Below are 26132 nucleotides of genomic sequence, written 5' to 3'. Positions count from 1 at the left end.
TGCCCTGAAGCGTTTTTCTGACAAGGAGCCATTGAGAGGGACCTTTTGTCCCCCTGCTCCCATGTCTATCATCCCCGCTCTCTCTCTCTTCCCCCTCCCTTACTCTGCACAAAGGTTTCCAATAGCTGCCATACGTAACCATAGGGTGATTCTAATATTGTTACCAATCCTAGCAAGTCACTTCGGCACTGTGAGCAAAGACAGCAACTTCATTATAACTTTATTAATATGGATAAAAGAGTGTACAACATTATTAAAAAAGCAATTCATTTTCTCCTTTGAAAACCATAACCAGACACATATTAGACAGGCATTAAAACCTCTTGAAGGCAGAAGACAGAGTTTTGCCCCCTTGGAAAGGTGGGGAATTCCACACTGCAGAGCTTGTGCGCTTGAAATAACGTGGCTTGCTCTTATCAAAGATTTCTTCCAACTTGGGACTCTTCACCACTCCAAAGAGTGCTTTGGTGTCTGGTGGGTTAAAATATTGATGCAAGATTGCTTGGCTTAGTTGACTTCCTAAGGGAGGGAAGAACAGACATATTGACTGCCATTGGTAGCTTGTATTGTGAGGTTTCAGTTCTTAAAATGGACAGCAAGGATTCCCAAGGAAGAAAGGATACATTTTCCCCAATCTCAAAGGAAATGGTCTTTTCCCCTCATAATTCCAATTCACACAAAAGACAGTAGCAACAATTATGAACACAAAATGGAAAAAAAGCAAGACTGAAATTAGAATTGATGTTGATTTTGTTAGCAAAGCATTTCTTTCCTGAAATATTTTTAAATCATTATAGATTCTGGCTAGAAGTGGTGAAATCTGCCTGTCAAAATATACTTAAAAGATTTGGCCCATAAGAGAGATGAACATCCTATATACAACTGTAATTGTAAATTATTTGAAATGTATTTATGCTATTTCTGTAAAGTATTTTCTCTATATTAAAAATTAAAAAGTCACCATTGTCAAACCAGCAGGAAATAGAAATTCTGCTTTATATCACCTTTTTAAAGTATATTCACAAAATATACATAAAGACCAAACTGATAAACCACCATTTAAAAGACTATGTCAAGTCTTCAGATACATCATGAATACCATACTATCACATTACACAGCATTTCCACCTTTTTAGGAGCCCAGATCTTTAGAAGAAATACAATTCCATGTTGCATTAAGCTCTGGTTTGTTTTTAAGCAAGCATGTTTAGAAGATGCTTGAATATCTTATTAGACTACCGAAATAGTTACACTGGGTAAAAACTAGCCCAGCACCTCACTCACTCTTTCAAAGTACTATTGGCTCCTTACACAGCTTCTGAGTACAGATGTTCTGTTTAGCACTCAAGGCTAATGATGCAGGATAAAGATGTTTTCTGTAAACCTGTCTGCCAATTTTTAAAAGCATGTTAAGGTGAACTACCATACTCTATGCTACATTGCCATAAAATCCTGGGAAGGCTTTCACAACCTAGCATCCTCCTTGCATGTTACTATTTTGTCTCTCTGAATTCTTAGCAATTCTAGAAGCTGCACTTTCCATACATCTGCAGAACACTGGATTAAGGAGATCTAAGGGAGTGCTTAGCTATAATGTGACTCAAAGAAACACAAATGGGTTTCAACGTACCAGAAGCCCAAGTAGGGATGGTTTTGCGGGGCTGACTCTCATCATCTGTTGAATCATCACTGTTCAAATCCATTCCATAATTATTTAGATCAATCTTGGGTTGTTTGGGGCCTTGAGGTGTCATTGGATATGAATCACAGTTAGGTGAGTTCTAGAAAAAAGAATGTGAGCAGCAAAATCAAGTCACTGGAACTGGATCCTGGAATTACTAAAAGAGTTGCAGCACATACTAGAGCAGTGGTTTTCAACCTTCCCAATGCCGCGACCCTTTAATACAGTTCCTCTTGTTGTGGTGACCCCCAACTATAGAGGAGCAGTGTCTTGGTTCCTAAGACTATCAAAAATATGTGTTTTCCGATGGTCTTAGGCGACCCCTGTGAAAGGGTCGTTGAGAACCGCTGTACTAGAGAATATCTGGTAGTAGTTTCCCACTGTTTCACAGAAGAGTAACCCACATAACTTATTCATCCACATTTCCAAATAAACTCTGTCCAACAATGGCAGCAGTAGATCCTAATTGTCTGAGCTGTACCCTCCCTTCCTTTTAAGTAGTTTTGGACATTTGTGGTTAAGCATAACCCAAAAATCCAAAGTTCCTTTCTATTTCAAGAAAAAATAAATTAGAATAGCCTTATTTTTCCAACAATAAGCTCTAGGAAGCAGTGTTTTTTTTAAAAAAAATACAATGTATAAATCCACATTTGTCTTTCTAACTTGTTTATTTTCTTCCTTAGATTTTAACTTCTGATACTTTCAACTTTTTCCAAATCTGTGAAAGGATGTCTCAGATACATGCAGACACACACTAAACTGCCTCCCCCAACACAACATACACATAGGGGGAGGAGTGATGGGAGAAGCAGATTTGATATTAAAATGACATAGAGCAATAAAATAGACCAATGTTTTTATTTGTTATTTTTAGGAACAAGGCTATTTTATTCTGATTTATTCAGTGCCAGATTGTGTTAATTGTAGAATAATTATTTGGAGGCCACTCAGTTTGTTGTAAGATGGGAGTTATACTTTTAAATACAACAACAATAAAAAGTGACTGACTCTCCAGATGCTGCCAAGCTACAATTCCCAGCAGAAAAAGTGTATACAAAGAGATGTTTCTATTCAATAATAGAAAAGTTGGAATTCTATTTGGCATTACTAAAATAGTTCTATACTTTAAATCTTAAAAGACTGCTAGAGGTAACCTGCTTTCCAATATAATCTTTAAGACCATATACTGTATTTAGGGTTATTGTTACATTTTGCTAATTATTCAGGGTAATTCTGAGGTTACCTCAATAGTTATGGTTACATTCAGTTGCTTATTAGCAATCTTTGCCTGAGCCTCTGAAGTTGTTTTCAATAGTTCCTCTTCTTGCTTCCGTTGCTCCTGCTAAAAAGAAACCATACAATATTGAGAAAGGTCATTGCTGTTGCTCCACAAGATCCAGATGAGGTGGATGGAGGGCAAACATAACAGAAGACATTCAGAGATGTAGGAATCCCTTACCAACTTCCGCTCTTTTTCTTCCATTTCTTTCTTGAGCCTCTCTTTTTCTTTAGCTGCTTGCAAAACCTCTCTCTGCAAGCGTGCAGCCTTTTCTTTTTCTTGCTGTTCATGCTTCCTGTAAGAAAACACGCAACATTTACCACCTAAAGAGAAAAGCAATCAAACTTTTCATCATTAACTCAAACCACATGGCAATCCTAGCTATGCTGCCAGGTACCCTAATCATATATTTGTGCACCTCAGAAGCCTTCCCATGCCTACTTTTATGGGAATTCATGAAAGGATGCTCAGATGCTCTTTCTTACCGCTGTGCCTGGATCTTTTCCTGCTCTTGCTTCTTCTCCAGTTCTCTCTTAGCAGACAGTTCTTTTTCTCTTTCCAGCTCAGCCTTGTGTTGTTCCGCGATCTTTCTTGCTCTTTCCTGTTCTTCCTCTCTTTTCTTCTGCATCAGATAATACATTATGCCAACTGGATAAACAATATTTGCATCATGGAGGGCTGCAGTGCATAGGACTATGCCACACACACTTAGGAGAGTTTTGTTTCCAGCTTTGAGAAAAAATGGGGAAGACTATGCTTTGTTTTTCTACAGTTTTAGTGTATTCCTCATCTCAGATTATTAGAAAACAATTCTATTAACATGTTAGTAGGAAAGTGTTAAAGTAAGTAGTGAAGTATGAACTATAAAAGGATCTTATGATCTATACATGGAAGGGAGCCTCTAGAGTTGTAAAGCAGGGGCTTAGAAAAGAGCAAAGTCCAAAATATGAATATGGTGTGGAATTATATTCCGAAAAATTTGGAACCTACTGAAGTATAAAAACACGAATTTATTCTGCATGGGAACAGCAGTAACTCAGAAGTTCTTCTGTTGTATCCGAGTTAAAAGTTTCTACAGATGAATTTACTTCCCATCAATGCTGTGAGAAATCTGATAAACATGATTCTGTGTGGTCAAGGTTTAATTTATTATTTATGAGTTGATTTCATTGCTCTATGTATATGTTTTTTGTTTTTATTACTGTTCTTTCTAAGGTTTAGTTTTATTATTACTATTATTCTTTGCATTATCATTTATTATTGTATTGGATTATCTACTTTATCTCTTTTGTTACAGATTAAAAAGCAAGGTTGTTTTTTTTTTAAAAAAGGAAATAAAAGCTAAAAATTGGTGTTTTCTTTGCACAAGTCTGAAAAATCTAGTATAAATAGTAATGTGGTATAAAGACTAGTAGTAGTTCTGAGCTGAGAGGATAAGAACATAATTTTAACTATCTCATTTGACTTTAGTAGAATATTCAGTGCTAGCATTATCTTACAGCTAGATACTATGTAGAGATCCCATCTGCATTTACCTTCTCATTCTTCCCTTCATGTTGAGCCATCTTTTGTTCAAGTCGTTTTTTCTTTTCTTCCTCTAGCTGCTCTACTCGCTCCCGAACCTGCAACACCTTTCGTAGGCGCTCTTCACGTTTACTGAGGGCACACAGGAGACCAGTTAGAAGAAAGTCAAAAAGATGGAGAGAGATTACAAAAGGGGGAGCCAGGACTCAAATCCACACCGTTTCATTTCCTCTAATCGCCGTTTCTTTTCCTCCTCCATTTTCCTTTTTCTTTGTTGCTCAGCCTCTTCTTTCTTCCTCATGGTCTCTAACCGCTGTCTCTCTTTTTCCTAGATAGAAGAGAGGGAAGAAGCTCATCTTAGGGTCTTATGAAAAGCTGCATCCATTTTTATTGCAACTCCCTGAGGTGAAAGCTCGAAAGCAGAATTGTGGTTTTAGCAAAAAATAATAGCTAACCTCTCTACTCTAGCGAACACATTTAAAACTGCTATGGATTTAGAAACTAAATAAACCACCCTATTTGGAAGATGGAAAGTTTCTGAGGGAATCAAGATTTTTTTCCCTAGACCATGAAGTTCCAGCTGTTTATTTAGGTTGCTAAAACCTTTCTGAAATAGACTAGCAGAAATATTTTTTTTGCAGTATAAGACGCACCAATTTTGAAGAGGCGAATTTAAAAAGTTTTTGAACTCTGCAGACCTCCCTAAAATGGCCAGTTTTTTTGCAAAATGCCCCCCTTTTCTTCAAAAAAAAGGGGGGGTGGATAGCCTTTAGGAAGCTTGTAGAGTGCTCCGGGGGGGGGGGGGGGAATTAGCCATTTTTGTTAAAAAATGGCATGCACAGCCTTTAGGAGGTTTATACAGTGCTCCTGGGGACTTGGGGGGGGGGGGAATTGAGCAAAAAATGGCCTGTTTTTCACTCATTTCTGCCTTCCCCAGCCCCCAGGAGCACTCTGCAAGGCCCCTAAAGGCTCTGCACGGCCATTTTGGTAAAGGGAGCAGGGTTTTGGGAGGCAAAAAATGCTGTATTTAGTGTATAAGACACATCCAGATTTTCAGCCTCTTTCTTGAGGGAAAAAGGTGCGCCTTATACTCCGAAAAATACAGTAGATATTCTTAAATATTTCTGAGTCAACACAAAGACAACTGGATTAGTGAGATCGGGGGGGGAGGGGGGGAGGTAGGATGTTCCATAGTTCTACTCAACCTTACTTAAGAAACAGAATGTTTTCTGTGTATACAAAATAATGGTGCCAATTACTCAGAATTTTCAAAGGGTGGGGAGGCAATGTAAGAGCTTAAGTAGTTCTTTGCAAGCCCAACTTTGCTCCTGTAAGTCGTGTTCACTGCCTCTACAAATTCCTGAAATTTTCAAGCAATTGGCATTAAAAAGAATCAGGACTCGGGATTTAAAACAAAACTATTTTGATAATACTTTAAACATATGACATACTTAGATTTTATCACCCTTTACAGGTAGCCCTCAACTTATGCCTGCTGGACCAGTTCTCTTCCACTCAAGGTCTTTGGGACCTGAGATTTCCGCTGCTCTTCAGAGGATATCTCCTTCCCCCAAAGGCAGCCATTTTGCTTTTGGAAACAACTAGGCAGTTAGGCAAAGGGATTACTAAGTGAAACTACAACTCTGCTTCATCATTTTACTTCAGTTTTCCTTTGCTTTGCTGTCCTGCCAATGTTGCAAATGTGAGGATTGTTCATAAAGTTATTTTTTTTATCACCATTTTAATTGCAGTTGCTAAACAAGGCAGTCATTAAACACAGACTACTTGTACAAATATACTAAGTATGTCAGCATGAATGTTATATTTTATTTACACTTCACATTGCACACCTTAAAAGCAGCTGCATTATTAACAATATACATGAAGTGATCCAAAGGTAGCCTAAATAGCTTTTTTGTTGCACTTTCTTAGCTTGAAAAATTGATCTAATTGGAGACAGAATTAATTGAAATAATGTACAATATTCTGAAATATTGAAGGCTATCACAATAAACAGTACAATTCTAATAATGCATATGCACTATCTACTTTTTAGTAGAATTTAGTTGAAAAACACTAAATACATGCTGGGCTTCCCTTAAAAAGATCTCTATGCAAGTTAGGGCAGCTTTGGATAATACACACTGGGTTAATTACGCACAAATGCACCTACTGTAAAAGCATTCTTGCTACTTACAACAAACCCTCCCTGTGTAAAGAAAAGATTGAGAAATGATTAATAAATATATTTGGGTGTTATAATGTATTTTCAATATCTGTATATTGTCCGCAATAGGGCTGAAATACAACCTCATATAGAATCCTGCCCTACTACATATTTCGTTAATTCCAACTGAATTAGAATCAATAAGAGCAACCTGCTGGGATATTTAACCCAAGGAGCAACAAAGGATTGAACTATCTGCCAGAAGCTCATATGGGAATACTGAACTTAAAGGCTTTGATACATGAGGCAAAATTATTGAGCTTTCAGTTTAACAGAGTTAAATCTAGACATTGCTCAGAATTTCAAAACAATGCCTCTCCCAAACCACATGCTTGCCTTTCAATCTCTTTAGCCCTTTACCTATAGACTTTCTTGCTGTCATTAGTGCAATTTCACCTGTTCAGAGGTTGCTTACCCTGACCCTTCTTAAACCTTGTTTCTTTAATCAATTGTTCACATTCTTGCTTTTCAACCTTGCTCTCTTTTACTAGCTCAAGTAAACTGAATATAATCGTACAGTACTTCAAAGCTTTTAGCTATTTGAACCCAAAGAGCTTCAAGCAGGGGCTTTCAAACTGAACATTTGTGTAAACTCCTTGGTTAACAAGCAGAATAAAGGCAATGAAAGACTATATGTTCTTAGCTAAACTTAGTAACAAGACTAAAAACTTGAACATTTTGATGTTTATACTTTTGAGGAGGGGCAACTTCCACCATCAATCCAGAAGCCCTCTCCTCTTTTTTGTCATTAAATACAGAGTACTTTGAATTACCTTGGGAGTGAAGCGGAGAGGAGTGTTCTGCCTGAGAAATGATTTTATTGTGTTTTTTTGATTTACAGAGGCAGGAGTCATCAGCATTTGGTTCTTCTGCACTGTGTGCAAGAACGTTTTCAAAGGACGCACAACCTGAAAAACCCAGAATATTATCAATCCATGGAGGTCAATCCTTTGTCCTGGGTGTGTTTTCAGGGATATAATGCTTATCTTACCTTGCTGGCAGGACATTGAGGAGATAGAGTCTTTTTTCTTGGTGGAGAGAGCTCATCTTCTGTGTGCTGTCCATCATCTCTATCACGAATTGCTCTCTTATAGCTTGGCTTTCTCCTGCAAGATTATAAAGGGCTCATTGGACATTGTGACTCAGCCCTAACATTTCCTTGTCTCGGTTACAGGTGGGAAACATAGAATTTTATATCTTGTAGCTTTCAAACTCACAAATGACTCAGGGGCAACATGGCTGCTTGGTAACTATTTAATGAGGTCCAAGATCAGCTAGTTAGGATTTAAAACTGGATCTAAAACCCCTTAATCTAAAATCTGAGACACAGACAGGAGAAAGGATACAGAGTCTTTGTAAGATTATTATCACTTTAGCAGCTGATCAGTTTACTAAGCTTACCATATACTACAGCAAAATTAAATGCTAAGGTGTTAGGGAATTATTTTTCTTTTTTCCACAAACATTCTCTTGATATTCCAGAGAAAAGAAAAGTCCACTTTGGACTTTTGAAGAATAGCCTGCAGAGTTTATTAAATATTATCATCAGCATTAAGCAAAGATAGTGTATACTGAGAGATGTGGAGCACTGACATCTGAAAAAACTACATGAAGCCCACCTTGGCAGGGGGTACATAGAGGCACCACTGGATTATTTTGGCAGGAAGCTGGTAAAAGATTCCACTGAATCCCTGGAGGGATTGCTCTGTGGGAAACTTCTGCTGAGCATTTCTTAGTTAGTATTTGTGCAGATGGCTGGGAAGACTAGCAGCAGGAATTCCCTCAATAGCTTGGCCTGAAACCAATGACTCTTTTTTGTCCTGTGAGTTGGACCTGCTGAGCTTTCTTCTTTGTGGGTTTGCTACATCATACACTTCACTGGGGGTGCTGTGAGAAACAGAGGCAAGGAAAACAGAAAGAAACTGTGCAGCCTTTTTTCCTATACAATTTAAGATTACAATACTCTAAAAGCAGAGAAGTTTCAAAATCCTTGAAAGATTTGGGGAAGAGATTTGCATTTGTTCTGAGCAAACAGAAGAACTGGGAAGGAATATAGCCTTTGATATTAGATCACACAGTTCCCTGCAATTAGCTACAAAGAGTTAAACCTTATCGTGATCATCATAAAGTTGTTTTTAACTCCTAGCAACCAGTTCATGGCAATCTATCTCTAACCTCTCCTTTCAAATGTCCCAATGGTGCACTCATCACTACTGTAACTGAATCCATCCTTCTTGCTGCTGGTCATCCTCTTTCACCATCCTTAGTAGTACAACTTTTGTCTTTTTCAAAGTCTTTATGGCTACTCTACCGAGTGCTAGTCTTCAATGTATTTCTTGACTGCTTGTCTTTACTGTTGAAATGATTGATCCTGAAAGGAAAAAGCTATCTATTTCAGTATCTTCATTGTCAATTCTAAGGCTGGTTGCTTTACCTATTGTAATTACTTTTGCCTTGTTTTTTTTAAATTTAATCCCATTTTTTCCAGTTTACTTTTTTACTTTTAGTATTAAAATTTGCAGATCCTTTGCATTTTCAGCTATCCTTACTGACCCTGGCTACCTTCTATACTCAAAGAACAAAGTAGAGAGGTTTCCTTTCTTAGTTTCCTCCATCTCCCTCGATCAGTGTTTCATAGCTTTTGTCAAAAAGAGGTAAAGAAACATACCGGGCACTCAGAGGCTGCTTTTGTAACGCATCACTCATTTCAGAGCTCTCATCTGCATATAAAGAAAAATAGAGGATGAGCATTCAAGGATTGACCAAATTAAGCAGAGGCAAAATTATTTCATCAGCAAACAAGTAAGTAGACAATTATAGGGCAGAATATTCAGATTACAGGTTATTTTTATAGAAAATAGCAGTTCTTTAGTGGAAAGCAAATGATGACAAACCCATTACGTGCCATCAAAGGTGACATGCCACAATATTTTGAGTGAGACACTAGCATTCACCAACACTCACCAACTATTCTCAAAATGCCCATTCTTCTGTGATTTCTGGAGGCTGCACAAGAATGGGGTGTGCTCTCAAATGGCCTTGGGTGCCTCCATAATCAGGAAAAGGATGGGGGGGGGGTGTTGAGGGATACTTAAGAATGGTCTGAGATTGCAGAGGTCATGGAAGAGCATTTACCAAAGCCACTTCAAGAGCATAGATTTCATTCGTCCAGGAACAGGCCTGAATAGGTTGCAGAGCTGGCTAACAGAAAGGCAACAACACCAGAAGGCAAGGGATGCACATTAGCTTCTGGGGTGTGCTTAGTCTTGAGGCAATAGTACCAATCCCAAAGGCTCAAATGCCACAGGGAACAGCACAAGGTGGCCTTTTTGGGTGCCGGGGTGGCACTAGAACTGAAGTCAAGACCTGGGCCTCACTTTATCTAAGCAGCAAAAATCCAAATGATCATTAGATAGCAAAGTTTTAGAGATATGATTCAGGATTGTTGCAACCCCAATATGATAGGTATAAAGTCAAGAGAGTAGCAACTCAAGTTTGGACAGTCAGCTTCTTGGTAAAAAGAAAAAAAAGAATTAACACTCTTTAAGTAAAAGGTTGACACACTAATATAAATGATGCACAGGTTTTTAGACCAAGGACCCATAAGTCAGACTCCTAACTAGTCCATTAACAACGCAGGAGCAACATGGGAAAGGGTGAAGTTGAACATGTTTAATCTAGTGAGAAATACCTGGGGGTGAGGAGAGGGAGTTAGAAGAAAAAGAACTGAGTCATCTTCCAGAAACCTTGTGATCACATTTTTGCCCTTATTTTCCTTGCTTAAATCTGACTATTCTGCTATTAAAATACAATAAAGATATGTATTCAATATATATGGCTGCCCACCTATCAGGTAACTCTCAGCAGCCAATAGGAGTTAAAAATTTAAAATATTTCCTTAAAATAAAAAGGAAAACAAAATAATATAAAACATAGCAGACTAAAGCACACTATACTGAGGTCTAGACACATAAAACTCATCTAGTTATAACTGGGCCAGCACTTGGGGGTAAAGTAGATGTTCTAGACCAGCGGTTCTCAACCTGTGGGTCATGACCCTTTCACGGGGGGTCGCCTAGGACCATCGGAAAACAAATATTTTCGATGGTTTTAGGAACCGAGACACCAATTTCATGGTTGGGGATCACCACAACATGAGGAACTGTATTAAAGGGTCGTGGCATTGGGAAGGTTGAGAACCACAGCTCTAGACCTCCTTAAAGGCCAATAGAGCAAAACACATTTCAAGGTGAAGGCTGCTTGATAGGGAAAACACAAAAAGTATGCTTCCTGGGTCCCATAAGGTGATGATGTTTAATTGATCCAACCCTGAGCACAGGAACTCTAGTTTTAAAAGATGGCGAAGATAACTAGAAATAGACAAATATCCAGCTGACGCACCATGAAAGGCATTACAGGCAGCCATGTTCTGAGATGTACTGTTACAGAGGCACCCATGCTGCATAAACAGCTATATTCTGGAACAATTTTAGTTAAAGTCATCTTCAAGCGCAGCTTCATGAAGAAGATACTGCAGTACTCCAGAAAGGCTAAGGCATGAGTGACATTGCTAATTATAATTTGTATTAGCTCTTTATATTGCTTTGGCTTTACTTTTTTATTAGGTGCTTTACTTCACAAGCAAAAATGCCAGGTATAAATCAAATTTGATCACCAATGGAAGAGAGCCGATTCTCCTCCCCTCAAAAAGAAAACCCTTATTAAAACTATTACTGCCCTCAAATAACTGGATTAGTACTGAATAAATATGGTTAAAGCTTTGTATTCCTTTGAAGGTGTGCTTCAAAGTTGGCTATTTTTGCTATAGCCAATATACTGACCTTCGCTTTCTCCTTTATGCTGTTTTTCTTCGGATCGGGGAGTCTCTTGCATACCAGTCTTATTAGAATAAAGGGATTTGTTGAGATTTTCATCAACCTATGATAAAGGTAATCATATTGTTAATTGCTTTACAAGCAAATCACATAGAATTATTAGTTGACTGAGTTAAGATGCTTCCGAATGTAGTAATATAATTTCTTTTATTGAAATGTTTCATCCACTGAAATCAATAAGGCTTAAGTGACAGAGAATTCTTATTTTATAAGTGTAATTAAACTAAAGTCCAATGCCAGGTTGAGAAATATCAAGCACAGAAATGGGCCAGATTTTTTTTACTGCGGGTTAAGTTTGGCAGATTCAGAAATGTTTGCTTTCCAGATGATCTGACATTAGCAAGAATCATAAGGCTCCCAAGATATAATTTGTATATTCTTTCAGGATCTATCTCTAGTCTAGCTCAATGACCTTTGTGACAATAAAGATTAATAAAGAGCTTTTTAGTTACAGACAGTCACAAATATGACATTCATGTCACTTTAATACAAACTGCTAAAATAGTAAAGGATTAAAACAAAAACAAACTAAAAAAATAGTAAAAGAACTTAGGAATGTGAAGCTCCAAATATGAACAGTTGTTTTTATTGTACCAGTTTGTATAAGAGATTATGCAACTCTCCATTATTATGAATACTATAATACACACTCATAGGTTCCTACTTCCGAGACCCCAAATGTTCAAGGCTTGGCAGACTGCTTTATAGTGTCAGTCACATTACGCAAGGAAGAATTACATTTGGCCAAGGGTAAATTGCATACGAATTTTCCCATAGTACAAGCTCACAAATGTGGTATGATGTAGGAAAGTATAAATTTAATAAGCAATTATATGGTACCAACCATAAAAAAGGCAAACTTCTGCCATTTAACGATGAAGTCATTGTTTCCTTTGGAAACACTAAGAAAATTTATAGACCGACAGCTACCTGAAATTTAACATGTGCTCTGATATGAGACAGTGAATAGTCCCAGTAGTATTACAGATGTATCTTTATCCTGGGGACAGAAAATATTGTGTGTGTGTGTGTGTGTGAGAGAGAGAGAGAGAGAGAGAGTGTGAGTGAGTGAGTGAGTGAGAGAGAGAGAGAGAGATCTGATCAGTTAGAAATTATCCAGTTGACATTCCAAAATGCAATTCCAGTAGACAGAAGGACATAGTGAAGCATTCAAAAGAGATCCTTTGCAATGTTTGTTAATGACAGCAAATCCCTCCCATTCAAATATAAGCACACATACAGAGTTAGAGTCAGCTTTAGAAATAGCCATACATTCAATCAAAGTGGCTGATTAATACTTTATAAAGGGATATTCTATTTACATCAACATGCTTTTATAAACATCTATTTTAACTTACCTTCTGAGAATGAGACATAGAATCTAATGTTGCTCTATGAGAGGAAAAAAGAACATATATATATATATAATATCGATTAACTACAGATTTATTTTTCATAGCAAGATTTTAATAAAGACTGCGCAAAGCTCACAGATTCTAGAGTTCTGTTACTCTCTAGTCCGGTGATGGTGAACCAGTGGCACATGGAGCCTTTTCTGCGGGCATGCAAGCCGTTGCCCCAGCCAGCTCTATCGTGCATTTGTGCGCGCCTCCCACCGGCCAGTTGATTTTCGGGTCTCTGCCATGCATGCACAAGCCGCATGAGATGCACATACATGCGTGGAGGCATGCAACACCCCCCCGCCCCATTTTTTTATCCCAGGAGGTTGAAGGGAAGCCTGCTAGACCCGAAATGGGGCATGAGGATGCGCGGGAGGAGTTACATGCTCAGGACAGCGGGCCCCACAGAGTGGTGTCGTGTGCACATTGCATTATGGGTGTGGGCATGCGTGCACATACGCTTTCAGCAAGTGATGACAAAAAGGTTAGCCATCACTGCTCTAGTCTGTGCAAAAACTTTCCTCTATCCAGATTGTGTTTTTTCCCAGAGGTTGTCAGTTTAAGATTCCAAACCAGAAGTAGACCAAAGTGACCTAGGTAGGGTGTTCCAGACCTCACTGACATACATCACTATACATTAGGCTTCATGGAGAATAATTAAGTGCCACACAAGAATGCAGAAGAATCTATTTTGATAAGTAGATTGTATTGTAGAAGAGCTAAGAAAGTGAAAGAATTTGAAAGACTGCTGTGTGTGAAAAGCAAGTTCTAATTACCACAGGCAGTATTCAAATATCTTGTTCCTTTTTTCCAGTCACTCTACATAAGGAAAATAGAAATGACTTGCTTTTGGGCAAGAGATAGTTTCCACCAATTTTTTCTTTTGTTGATCTAGTATTTATTTTTATTTACTTTTGCTTATGCCAGAGTATTGGTTTGATGCCATGTAATAAATGAATCAAAATGATTAAAATAAAATTAACTGCTTATCAAAGACAATCCATATTAAAGTACAGTAGCTGTCTTCAATCAAAAATGTATTACTTTCACAAAACCTCTGACTGAAATAAGCTTACCTGGATTCAGTACTTTCTTTAACCAGAAACTTTTCTGTAATAGCTGAAAGTGTAAATAACATTTTATTCCCGACATAAGCTAGATCATTAAAATAAAACACAACTACAAATATATCTTTTTTCTATTGCACTTTTAGCAGCACCCAGGTCAAAAAGTAACTAACTGAATTAGTCTGGGTTTGAAGTACATGAAACCTGTTTAACAAATTTTAGGATATTCTATCTGAGATCATTTTTTTTTCAAACCAGAAATGTGAGTTAGGTTTATTGAGTGAACTTTACTTTCCCTTATGAATGTTCTTTCATTTGTTAAAATATTCTTTTATTGGCTTTTTAAAGTTTTAACTACTTTTGCCAGTTAGTTTCTGATATTTTTTAAGGATCAACTTTAAAGGTGGTCCTTGACTTTCAACCATTTAACAATGGCTCAAAGTTGGAGAAAATCACTTGCATCTACAACCATGGTAACAGCCTCACCATCACATGTTCACAATTCAGGCACTTGGCATCTGGGTCATATTTACACCTGTTGCAGCATTCTGCAGTCACAATTCGCAACCTTTTTGCTTGCTGTTTTCCAGCAAAAAAACCACCCATTTGACAAACTGGATTCACTTAACAACCTTATAATTCACTTTTCAACTGTTGTAAAAAATGTCCTAAAATCAGGTCAGACTTGATTTATGATAACAATGATTTATGATACAAATTCTAGTCCCAATTGTGGTTGTAAATTCAGGACTATCTGTATATTAAAAGAAAAGTGGTTTATAAGAATGAACTTTCTCCTGTTAAGATGCCTCTCCATTGAGAATACCAGCAACAGCTATATTACGCTAACTCAACTGTGCTTTATTTGTCCAATACATATAGCTACCCATTTCACAAACATATGATTGGTGGCATATATGATAAAACAATCAATAAATACTTAATACAATTATCATCATCACTAAAAATATTTCAAAATTCAATAACAAGAAATTTTCATTTTGCTCATTTACTAGGCCTTCATGAAGGTCAGTACGGCAGAGGGATATTAGGATGTGGGACTTTTCTTTGGCGCAACCCCAAACTGATTAAATCAGTTTCATCTAGGGATACTTTAAGGGAGTTTTGAAAACACCCTACACCTTAAATAAACTATGCTGTATTAAAACACTTTCAGTAGAACTATATCCAGTGGTGGGATTCAAATAATTTAACAACCGGTTCTCTACCCTAATGATTTCTTCCAACAACCAGTTCACCAAACTGCTCATAAAGTTAACAAACAATTCGTGGTGTGAATTGGCTGAATCCCACCACTGACTATATCAAGGATGTGCTTTTGAGTTAGCCTTGACTCCGGACAACTATCTGGACTAGTTCCTTCAGTTTCATTGGCTAGATTTCAGAAGTGATTTGCCATTGCATAGGGCTGAGAGTTTGACTGGTCCAAGTTATCCAGATAAGATGGAACTCGAACTCATTGTCTCATAGTTTCTACCCTGATGCCTTAACCACTACACCAAACTGGCTCATATCTAGTTTGAAACTGCATATAAACTTTTTTTTTTTACAAATTGAACTTCTTTAAAAGTTCAGTAAAACTTTTTTTTTAAAGTTCAGTATTTTTATAGTTTGATAGAGACATTTATTTTGAATTATATCCTCTGAGAGGACCACACTTGGAATGATGGCCAAGAAACTTATAAAATTGAAAAGAAAAAAAAAACCTTACTGTTTTTTTGTGTATGTATAGATTCCTGCTGGATAGATTGTTGTTTGGATACAGTCCTGCTACTGCGTCTCAAGACAATTTGTTTCCTTTTGGTGCTTAGCGAATATCTGTTGACCAGAGAGGCTCTAGAGCTTGTGGAGGATCTGCCCATCAGGCTTCGGCGCACTGAGCGACGACTTCCTTTAGGGACAGGTGTGTGTGGCGATTCATTTAAATTCAAAGTGCCTTTGAGTTCAGAGAGCAGCTCATCTTCTTGTTGCTGTGGACATAATTTTTCAGAGCTGGGCTCTTCTTTTTCAATAGTTTTGTAGAGAGACACAGTTGCTATCTTCAACTTACATGCTGTCCGTCCCACCTCTTTTTTTAGTTTTTCCTCAGGAGTGTTTTGGATTAGGATCACAGACTTTTCAGACAAGGGTTCTGCTCTCTTTATAGGTGATGGAGACAAAGTATGCCTTAAGGCACCTTTTGTTATTTGAGGTGGCGTTTTTTCCACCTGCACTTCTGCACTGCGCCTCTCGTTGGCACTAATTTCTACTAGAGGTATCCTCCCTTTGGCTAAAGCAATAACTGGATTAGCAGCAATGGAGAGAGACCTTAAAGACCTGGCAGCCTTTGATCTAGTCACACGAACACAAGGAGAGGTGTTCTCTACTTCAGCTTTCTGCATTTCTAATTCTTTTTTGTGCTGAGCATTTTGGGAAATCCTCTTTGAAGCTCTGATCCGGGCACTGTTTCTTTTAGATGATCTGGCAAAAGAAACATATTGTCAGTGCACAATGCCAAAACCAGCACTTAATATGGGTGAGGCAGAACAAGTCTCCACTTACTTTTTCACACAATAAAAACAATTGGGAGAAGGCACAGTTTGCTAAAATGAACTATAATGAAAAAAATATAGTGAACGCTATTTTACTGAGCAGTAATTTCTAAAGAAATTAATCACATCATAAATATAAAAGTCATTTAGAATTCTACATAATCTAGTACGCAGACTCTACCTAATCAATGAGCTCCAAGAAGTTGCCTTCCTTTAAGAAGGACTAATGGAAGTCAAAGCAAATTTTGATGTTGAGTAGTGTTTGCAAATTCCTAATTTCCTCCCTTTTAGGTCAGTAGCTGGGCTTAGAAGGCATGTCATTACCCTTTGTATGCCCTGTGATCAGACTGAATATATTAGCTATATTTCAGAATATATAGATGGTCCCAATCTGAGCAACTCTAAGCAATGAACAGGAAGCAAACAAAAAACAGATCATCCCAAGCATTAAAAACAACACTTTATAATATTGTTTAATATTATATATTAAACAATATATACAAATCATCTGGGTATGAAGAGTACACTAAAAGATTTAAGAAACTTTCTGAACAAGTGAGCATGAGCCAAACATGTTGTCTTCCATAATATAAAGGGACTACTACCAAGAATACCTGTTTTCTATTCCCGATTTCAAATCGTTATAAATTCTTCCTCCGTGTTCAGACTTGTCCAATAGACTCATAATTCATAAGGCACTCCTTGATATATCTGAATACCATGCCATATAGGGCTTTCTAAGTGACAACCACAATTTTGAATGGAGTACTGAAGCCTGGTAACTTCAAGGTGGGCATTAATTTTGAAATGTCCTTGATTAGTAATCTAGCATCAGTACTGTGTAACAGATGCAGTTTTTCAGTTGTCTTCAGAAGCATTCCCAATATTTTGAGGACGTTTTCAAATAATTTATTCATTCAAATATCTGTCAAAGCTGAACATTCCTTCAAAGATTCACCCAGTCCTACCCAATGTTACCTAATGTCAAACTATCATAGCTTCAGAGCTGAAGAAACTTCATGGATGAGAAGTGAAATGTCTTCAAAGAAAAACCAGAAAGTCCAGTTGCCTCTTGAAAAAGCACTTTTGGGACAACTATGACCTGAATGACTGAGAATCTCCATAGACATAGACTCTGAAGTCCTTAACTATATGTATGTATGTATGTATGTATGTATGTATGTATGTATGTATGTATGTATGTATGTTGTATTTGTGCTGATAAATGTGACACTAAATACATACATACATACATACATACATACATACATACAGACAGACAGACAGACAGTCAAAAATTGGCTGAATCAGAATTGGAGATGTGCCGGGAGAAAAAAAATTCTTAATATATCCCTATGAAAGTTGGGCAGCAACTTTGAATCATAATTCCAAGCATCATTTTGAAAGGCCTATTTATTCAAAGCACACTACTTTTCAAATCTGTTGCCTAAAGGAAACTGGCTATTGTACAATGGTAATGAAAACCACTTATCTGGGAGGTTGATTTTGATTTTTGTGAGTTAAGTGCAGCAAAAAATATTTTAAAAGCCCCTCTGTGACTGTTGATTTCCTTAGAATCAGTTCACATTTCCTCTAAATAATTATGTCTAACAGTAACCTATAGTAAGCTATTATTCTATATACAGCGATTCTTGCTCAACGGGGTTATTGTATTTCATGTGCTTTTACGGTATTAAAAAGAGATGAATGCAGCCTTTAATTATCAACTTATTTTGCATATTTTAATGTATGACCAGCTTCATTGACACTCAAGAAACAATTCCGTATAACTGAAACAAGACAACAGTAAAGAGACATAAGTTGTACTATTTATTTATTAGACTTGTATGCCGCTTAACTTGCCTAAGTAGGTATGTCATCTTCTCAGGGGTTTTTTCTTTTCAACACATATTTTTGTGCCAATGTAGGAGCGCATAGAGTTTCAAGCTCCTTACAAACCAAAGAAAACACAGACAATGCAAGAATCCAAGCTGAATTCATGGGCCATGCATCTCAAGTAGGCTCAACATTCCAAGGATCTAAACTAGCCTCTAGAGGTTTGCTAAGTCTTTCTTCAGAGGTTGTGGCAAATTGTTTCTCATTCCCAAGCATTCTATCTATTTGGCTTATTGTTCCTATGACACATGAGCTCATTTCATTGTGAGTCTATAATCCATATAATTCTAAGTTATCTTGATTTTCTCACCTTGTGATCAAGATAAAGGATTGATTGCTCTGCAAGATTTATAAAGAGGACAGGGATAATAAAACAAAATGCTGATCTTTCAAAGATCTTCTGGCTCATGGAAGCCAAAACCCACCGCAGAACTTTTAGTACATCAGACGAGCGTCTTTCAAATTGGTTACAACTGAATTCAATGAGTGGAGGGCAAAATGTCAGTCCAAGGTTATCTTAGGCAGATTCAAATCTTGAAAACTCATAGGTAAAAGGGAGACTTCAACTCAGTGGATCAAAGACCTCACCTAGAATACCATTATGCTGAATATTCTGAATTGTCCAACAACAATAAATTTCTATCTATGGGTACTTTTACAGGTACACCAAGATTCTGTTCCTGTTCCCACCATCCATCTGGACAGCACATCCTAGTATCTGACAGGAGAGGGATCTGAGAGTAAGGATTGAATCTAATAAATTATGAGATCATAATATGCTTATTTACAGATGAACATAGGTTCTGTGTTTATGCCTTGTAAGCCATAAGCTGTCCCATGAAAAATGGTTTTGTACTTTAATTTATATAGTTTGTAAACCATTCCCAAATGATAAATTTATTCAGTTCATTCCCAATCCTAACATTTTCTACAATTTTTTATTGTGCAATTTGTTTGCCACCCACCTTGTGTCCAAAGACTCCGGGGGGGGGGGGGGGGGCTTACAACATAAAAACATTTTTAATAATCCACTAAAATTATCAATAACACAACTGATAAAATCATTAAGATGTCAAAAGAGGGAGTTGGATAGATAGGTGGGTAGACGGGATTAGATTTTAATTAGTCAACCACTTCACGTGAAGTTCCCCCACTGGGTCCCCAAGCCATCTGGCCCAGCCACATCTTAAGCCTTGAAGGATTGGCTCAGGGGGTAAGATGTTCCAAAGGGCTGGAGCCACAGTAGAGAACGCTCTTCTCCTGGATCCCACCAGTTGAAATTCCTTATCTGACGGGATCCACAGGATGCCGCCTGTGGTGGCATGGGTGGAGCAAGTCAATCTCATCGGGCTGAGACTGTTCTTCAAGTAGACTGGATCCAAATATCAACTGGAATTGTATGTATAACCCAAATATTTGCATAGAGTCAAACATGAAACAGAAATCCTACCTTTTTGTAGCAAGTTGATCATTCTTAATAGAAGAAAAACGTTTCTTTCTACTATGATTTTTTTGAGATGGGGTTTTTGGCATCAATTCTGGTTCTCCATCAAAGCTACTCCTTTGACAAAAGAAATAACAATTTAATCATATTTGATAGGTGCCTTTATTAAAAATCCTGTCAATTTTTCCTAGGATATTTGCTGATTACTAATTTTCTGACCTCTAATTGTTCAGGTTCAGTTTTGTTTAGTAAAGGAGGATTGATCATTTTCTTAAAAAAACGACAACACCCAATTCATACTATCATGGTTGAACAATTGAGCCATTTGGAGATCTGTTTCCATGAAGGCTGTTGGTTGGTGTGGTTTAGTGTTAGCACCTTTTTTGAAAATTAGAAGAAGCAAAGGACCAAATATAACTAGGAGTTAGGACAAAGGACTAGGATTAAAACTACCTACTTTTATATATGTTTAAATTGAATATAGATAAAATTATTTCCTGTATTCAATGATTTTCTCCTATTGTTTATAAAGATTTACATTAAGAATTTGAGATTGAAGAATTTCTGAGAGCTATTATTGTTTGTATGGATAGGTAGGAACCCCCCCCCCCAACACACACACACTTTTTTTAGTACCATGTTAGTTCTTACCTCTTAAACATCTTGATAGCTTCTTCGAGAATCTCATCCATCCATACAAAATCTCTATCATGAACATTCTGGATAAATTCTGTGAGCTTTTTATTTGTCTTCTCCTCTAATGCCATAAGATCCGGCATTTTCAATATATTTTAGTTTGCAAACCACAATAAATAACAACTGCTGGATAAAGTCACAAAAAAGCAATATCACCATTTTAACATACTGTAAATTGCATTTTTCAATGTAAAGTTATAAAAAGTAACCTTTTCTCAAATTACAATCATGTTATTGTTTAAAACTTTAAAGGCTTGTTTTATTTTGGTTAATTATATTATATTCGTTCTTTTCCTTGTTCTTCACTATCTGCAATCCCATAGTCTTAGATAAGTGGCCATTTAAATGCTTAAAAATAAATAAACCCTAATAATTGTAAAATACTTACTCATCTTTGATATTATTTTTCCCAAAAAATATCAAGCTGCAGTAACCTTAAAACCAAAATCTGTCTGCAAATACATTCATCGATTTTAAATATACAGTGATACCTTGGTACTGTTAATTCCTTCTGGGATGCATGATGAGCATCAAAAACAATGAATACCAAACAATTCCCCCCCATAAGCAATAACATAGTGAATCACAAGGCAACTAACAACAAACATTGTAGCTTGACAATGACAAGTTCTAGTTTGTGCATTGAGTACCAAACAAACAATGAGTATCAGGATAACATTTTCATGTCAATATGTGTTGAGTACCAAATTTCAAGGCAGTGGAGTACCAAGATACCACTGTAATTTTATAATATTAATATTTAATATTAATTTACTATCTCTATCTATCTATCTGTCTGTCTGTATATATATATATTATACACACAGTATAATTTACTTGGGTTTTCAAAATGCTGTGGAATTGCAACTTCTTAAAACATTAAAACAAATTGACTGCTTCAGCAACAAATGAAATTATTATTTTCATTGGCCAAAAAACAAATATTTTACTTTCCAGAATACATTTTGACAGTGCTCTCTCTTACTGCACATGGTCTTTCTTTTCCCTCAAGTGTCCCTATCACCTTTCTAAATTGATTGTAACCCCCAAGGATACAACTAAATCTGCAGATCTTGAAAATCTCGGGTATAACTCATTGTTTAATCTTGCTGCCAAAATTGGTTTACAGCAGGACACAAATATAAAGTAAGAAAAGATAAAATTATGAGACATTAACAATTTACTAATGTGGCATCATTTGCTATATATTACAAATCAGGTGGTTTCCCGATCTATAAACCAAATAATGCAATTTACTACAAACGGCTCAAACAAGAACAGATTATCAACAAAAAGCCTAGCCAAACAAAAACCTTCAAAAACAGCACAAGCGAACTTTTTCAATACAATATTTAAAACACAGATTTGAGATTTCAGCAACTACCTAGTTCATCATGCAAGAGGTCCCAATGAAGCAAAATATGACTGAACTGGCTGAGCTGTATGGAACCCTAATCATTAGTAGTTGAAATTTTAAATATAATACTGTGGTGTTCTGCAAGGTATCAATCCTGACAAAAGAACCTGGCCAAAAACTTAAAAGTGAACCCATCAAAACATCCTTCAGGGCTAATCCCCTCATCAGAAGCAGGTACTTCCTTATATTCTTCTCCACGTCACAGACCATTTGGAAGGAAAGACATTTAGGGTGGAATAAGAGCACCGAGGCTGTATTTGCACAAAACCAACCAAGCTAGATCTAGAGGCGATATTTGCACGTGCAAACTTGGTTCAGTGTAATTTTGGTTATACAGCATGTCTACAATTCAGGTTGGGGTCGCAGTAGCCGTTTACGTGGCTTTTACGAATTTATGGTTCAGCGCATCATGCAAATGCAAAGCGGATTATTTCGTCAACCAAAATTAAACTCACCGTGCAAATCCAGACTTCAGATATCAGCCTCCTTTCAAAACCCGCCCTTCAAGTTTCCTAGCGATATTGGACTACGATTATTATTCCTAACCGAAACCCTGCTGTGAGGGCATAATGTCCCGGAACTGCCCTCCACATTGACCGTTACTCTACTCGCCGCTGAATCCACCGAGAACAAAATGAAACCTTGAACACTATAAAACCCACCAGTCCCCACCGACTGACGACCAGACAGACGCCTATCGTCCTTTTTTCATGCAAGCTCGCTCATTCACCGCTCCCACGGAGGGGCAGCCCGTTTCCTCCGGACCGGGCACAAATCCGTGCGAACCGCCAGCCTTCCTTTCTTCTAGCAACGGGCGCGGCAGGAACATCGGCAAAACAGTCCCAAATGTGGCGCACGCTACAAATTTCAAAGACCGTCACACTTGCAGAGGTCCAATCAGAAGCGGAGATTTTAAAGGCGGGGATTGCTATTGGCCGAGTAAGGGGAAAGAACAACGCCCCGGCGCACATCCGCGCGGTTCCGAGGGAGAGGCTTCGCGTCATCTGGAGGAAAAGGAACTGCGACGGCGCCTGCTGGATGCAGAGGGACAAAGCGCGGAATGCAAAGCCAATGGAATCTCATTAATTGCAGTACAAAATCGTTGCAGGAAAGCTGTGCAGTGGCTTCGAGCCAGCCTTGACTCCTGGAGATTGCCTGCATTACTTCCTACAGTTTTCTTGGCAAGATTTAATCCATTAGTCTTCAGTAGCAAAAAAATATATATCAAGATTCACGTAGCATCTTTTCCGACTAATAAATCGTATTAAAAGGCAAACCGCCTTTTACTAGGGGGGAAAATAGTATGTGTTACTCGGAAAAGGTACTGTCAGATTTCTGGTTATATACACAATGTGTGTGACATGGTTGTAGCTGATAATGCAGAATTCAAAAAGTTAAGAAATCTTTTAATAGATTTGATTTAAAGATGGTGTTTCTAATTAAGAAACAGGAAAGGCAAAAGCAGAAACAATGAAACTTTTGCACTATGGCTCAAAAAAAGAAGTACTATCCAATAGTCCCAGAGATGCTTTTTCAAGAGGTAACTGGACTTTCTTGTTTTTCTTTGAAGACTTCGCTTCTCATCCAAGAATCTTCTTCAGCTCTGACAGGATGGTGGGGAATGGAAGGATTTTATATTCTTTGCAGACAGTTGGTCATTTGCATTGTTTTAGAGAGTCATTGAGGCCCCTTGGAGGTTTATCTGTGTCCTCAGGATCATCTGAGCAGTGCAAATGGATATGGAGCCTTCTTGGAACTGTTGAAAGGACTGTTGTAGACTGAGATAGATGGGTTGAAGGCTGGTATGGGCTTACCGGAGCCTGCCCAGAGCATCGGGTACCGTTCCGGTACAGTGCTCTGTAGGGCCCACCCGCCTGCCTGTGCTCCTTACCTGTCTTTAAAGCTTTTGGCGCTTCCGCGTATACACATGTACAGTGCCTGTGCAATGCTCCGCCAAGCAGCTGGAGCATTGTGGAGGCTTGCAGACGTGTTGCTTGAAGGTAAGATGCATATGTGCATCGCGCACATTCTTGTGGAGGACGCCGGGCCCTGTTGCAACCGTACTGGTTGCAACAGGATCTGGAACCCACCACTGCGTTGTATCCTTCTCTCCCAGTTGAGAGAGGGCTGTTTGCTGTCTGCAAGGAATGTAAATACCGTATTTTTCGGACTATAAGACGCTCTGGTGTATAAGACACACCAAGATTTCAAAGAGGTAAGTAAGAAAAAAAACGTTTTTGTCTTCCCTGGCCCCCAGGAGCACTCTGCAGACTTCAGCAGGACTGGGGTACGCCCCCGTTTTTCACCAAAACTGGCATTTTTCCCTTTCCCCAGTCCTGGTGAAGCCTGCAGAGTGCTTCTGGGGGATGGGAGAAGGCAAAAACACCCCTGTTTTGGTGGGGAAAAAATTGCCCATTTTTTTGCCCATTTTTCACAAAAATGGGATGTGAGGGTGGGGCTTCAAGAGGCCAAAAATGGCTGTATTCAGTGTATAAGAAACACCAACATTTCCACGCTCTTTTATGGGGGTGGGGGAAGGTGCGTCTTATATTCTGAAAAATATGGTACTTCTATTCCCCACCATCCAGTCAGAGCTGAAGAAACTTCTTGGATGAGGAGCGAAATGTCTTCAAAGAAAAACAAAAAAGTCCAATTGCCTCTTGGAAAAGTACCTTTGGGACAACCATGACCTGGATAACTGAGAATCTCCTTAGGCATTTTGCTATCCATTATAAATCCATTTTGAAATAAGCCTCATGAACACAATGGAAACCACTTCCAAGGTTTTTACCTAGTAAAAACTGGACTTACTTTGCCTACAAGTTCTTTCTTCCTCAACCATGATTGCAGTCAGGCTCTTATGGCCACATCAGGGTTTCCAGCAGTTTTGTGTTTTACATGTGGAGTTTGATCCCGTTTCAGCCATGTCCTCGCTTTGATTCTTCACTCTTTGTCCTCCTTGACAGGAGAAAGGCTCAGAAGCGCTTTGGGTATAAGGGAAAATTACAGGTAGTCCTTGACTTACAACCATTTGTTTAGTGCCATTCAAAGTTACAACAGCACTGAAAAAAGTCACCTATGAGCATTTTTCATGCTTACAACAGTTGCAGCATCCCCATGGTCACTTGCACAAAATTTGGCATTTATTACGGTTGCAGTATCAGGCCATATGACCAATCTTTTGCACCCTTCTGACAAGCTAAGTTAGTGGGGGAGGCCAGATTCACTTAACAATAGTGTTACAAACAACTATGGCAAGAAAGGTCAAAAAACCCGGCGAAACATAACTCTCACTTAGCAACAGAAGTTTTGGGCTCAATTGTGGTTTCAAGTTGAGCACTACCTGTATTGCAAGTTGAATTCAACTTCTGTTGACTCTCTGGAGCTATTATTCCAGAGGGCTGCTTGGCAACAATAGGAAAGTTAATTTTCCCTGCTTTCAACTACATGTAAAAAAACACACCTCAGTCTAATTCATTTATAGTCCAGGAATATTATCTTTTTAAAGTTCAACCACGACTTACTGCTGCCACAACCCTTACAATAAGCACCGCCACTCCCAGCTCGTTTTTCAAGCCGTTGCTCCCCTAGTTCAGCCCAAGAAAAACCATTTAATGAGACAAAAAAGGAGCGGCAACTGACTCCCTTCTCAAAATAAATCTGCACTTTCCACATCTAATTGAGAAAGTGCGCAGAGAAAAAAGCGACAGAAACCCACTTTCCCAGAAGGGATAGGGGTGCGAACGAAAACAGGAATCCGGCAAAAGCAAGCGAAGTGCATCTTCTTTTGTTATGTGACGTGGGAGCTCAACGCTTCGAAAGGTATCAGCGAGCAGCTTCCTAAAGATATTGTAGAGAGTATAGTCGCCAGTTGGAACTCCTTCCTGCGCAGGTTTTATAACATCTGTTGGTTTTTTCTTCCTCCCCCGAAGCCAGTCGTTTTGATCTGACTTCGAAGCCCCTTTAAGTTAGGCGGTCTCCAACCTCGGCAACTTTAAGACTTGTGGACTTCAACTCCCAGAATTCCTTAGCCAACATGGCTGGCTGAGGAATT

The 26132-nt window shown here is 38.1% G+C and overlaps 1 protein-coding gene across 9 annotated transcripts; it reads right to left on the bottom strand.

Moving 5' to 3' along the window:
- Positions 1-203: 203 nt before the first annotated feature.
- Positions 204-26019, bottom strand: LOC106546252 (inner centromere protein). 9 transcript variants are annotated; one of them, XM_087715399.1, is made up of 18 exons: positions 25947-26019; positions 24890-25062; positions 20617-20787; positions 19972-20082; positions 15806-16554; positions 14083-14125; positions 12965-12998; positions 11553-11649; positions 9380-9431; positions 7703-7817; positions 7485-7619; positions 4703-4812; positions 4496-4616; positions 3446-3582; positions 3141-3255; positions 2925-3023; positions 1631-1781; positions 204-519 (listed from the first exon to the last, which is right to left on the bottom strand). In XM_087715399.1, exons 3-18 carry the CDS (start codon positions 20742-20744, stop codon positions 314-316), a joined length of 2403 nt encoding a protein of 800 aa, XP_087571525.1. In that variant the 5' UTR covers positions 20745-20787; positions 24890-25062; positions 25947-26019; the 3' UTR covers positions 204-313. The 9 variants fall into 9 exon arrangements, with proteins under 9 accessions (XP_087571525.1, XP_087571586.1, XP_087571581.1 ...); XM_087715460.1 differs by having other exon boundaries at positions 2925-3020; XM_087715455.1 differs by having other exon boundaries at positions 3446-3579.
- Between the last annotated feature and the right edge of the window lie 113 nt (positions 26020-26132).

This window comes from Thamnophis sirtalis, unplaced genomic scaffold (assembly GCF_051295495.1).
Source record: "Thamnophis sirtalis isolate CommonGarterSnake01/CBP01778 unplaced genomic scaffold, rThaSir2_p1.2 scaffold_1, whole genome shotgun sequence".
Classification (NCBI taxonomy): domain Eukaryota; kingdom Metazoa; phylum Chordata; class Lepidosauria; order Squamata; family Natricidae; genus Thamnophis; species Thamnophis sirtalis.
This window is presented reverse-complemented; position numbering and strand designations above follow the sequence as displayed.

What these genes read in the sequence shown, in the direction of transcription:
- LOC106546252 (XM_087715399.1), bottom strand. Translation starts at nt 20,744, where the DNA reads ATGCCGGATCTTATGGCATTAGAGGAGAAGACAAATAAAAAGCTCACA. An exon ending in AAGCAGCCTCTGAGTGCCCG is followed by an intron (nt 7,818 to 9,379) that starts GTATGTTTCTTT and finishes ATAATCTTGCAG; the next exon opens with GAGAAAGCCAAGCTATAAGA. An exon ending in ATGAAGGGAAGAATGAGAAG is followed by an intron (nt 3,583 to 4,495) that starts GTAAATGCAGAT and finishes TATCTGATGCAG; the next exon opens with AAGAAAAGAGAGGAAGAACA.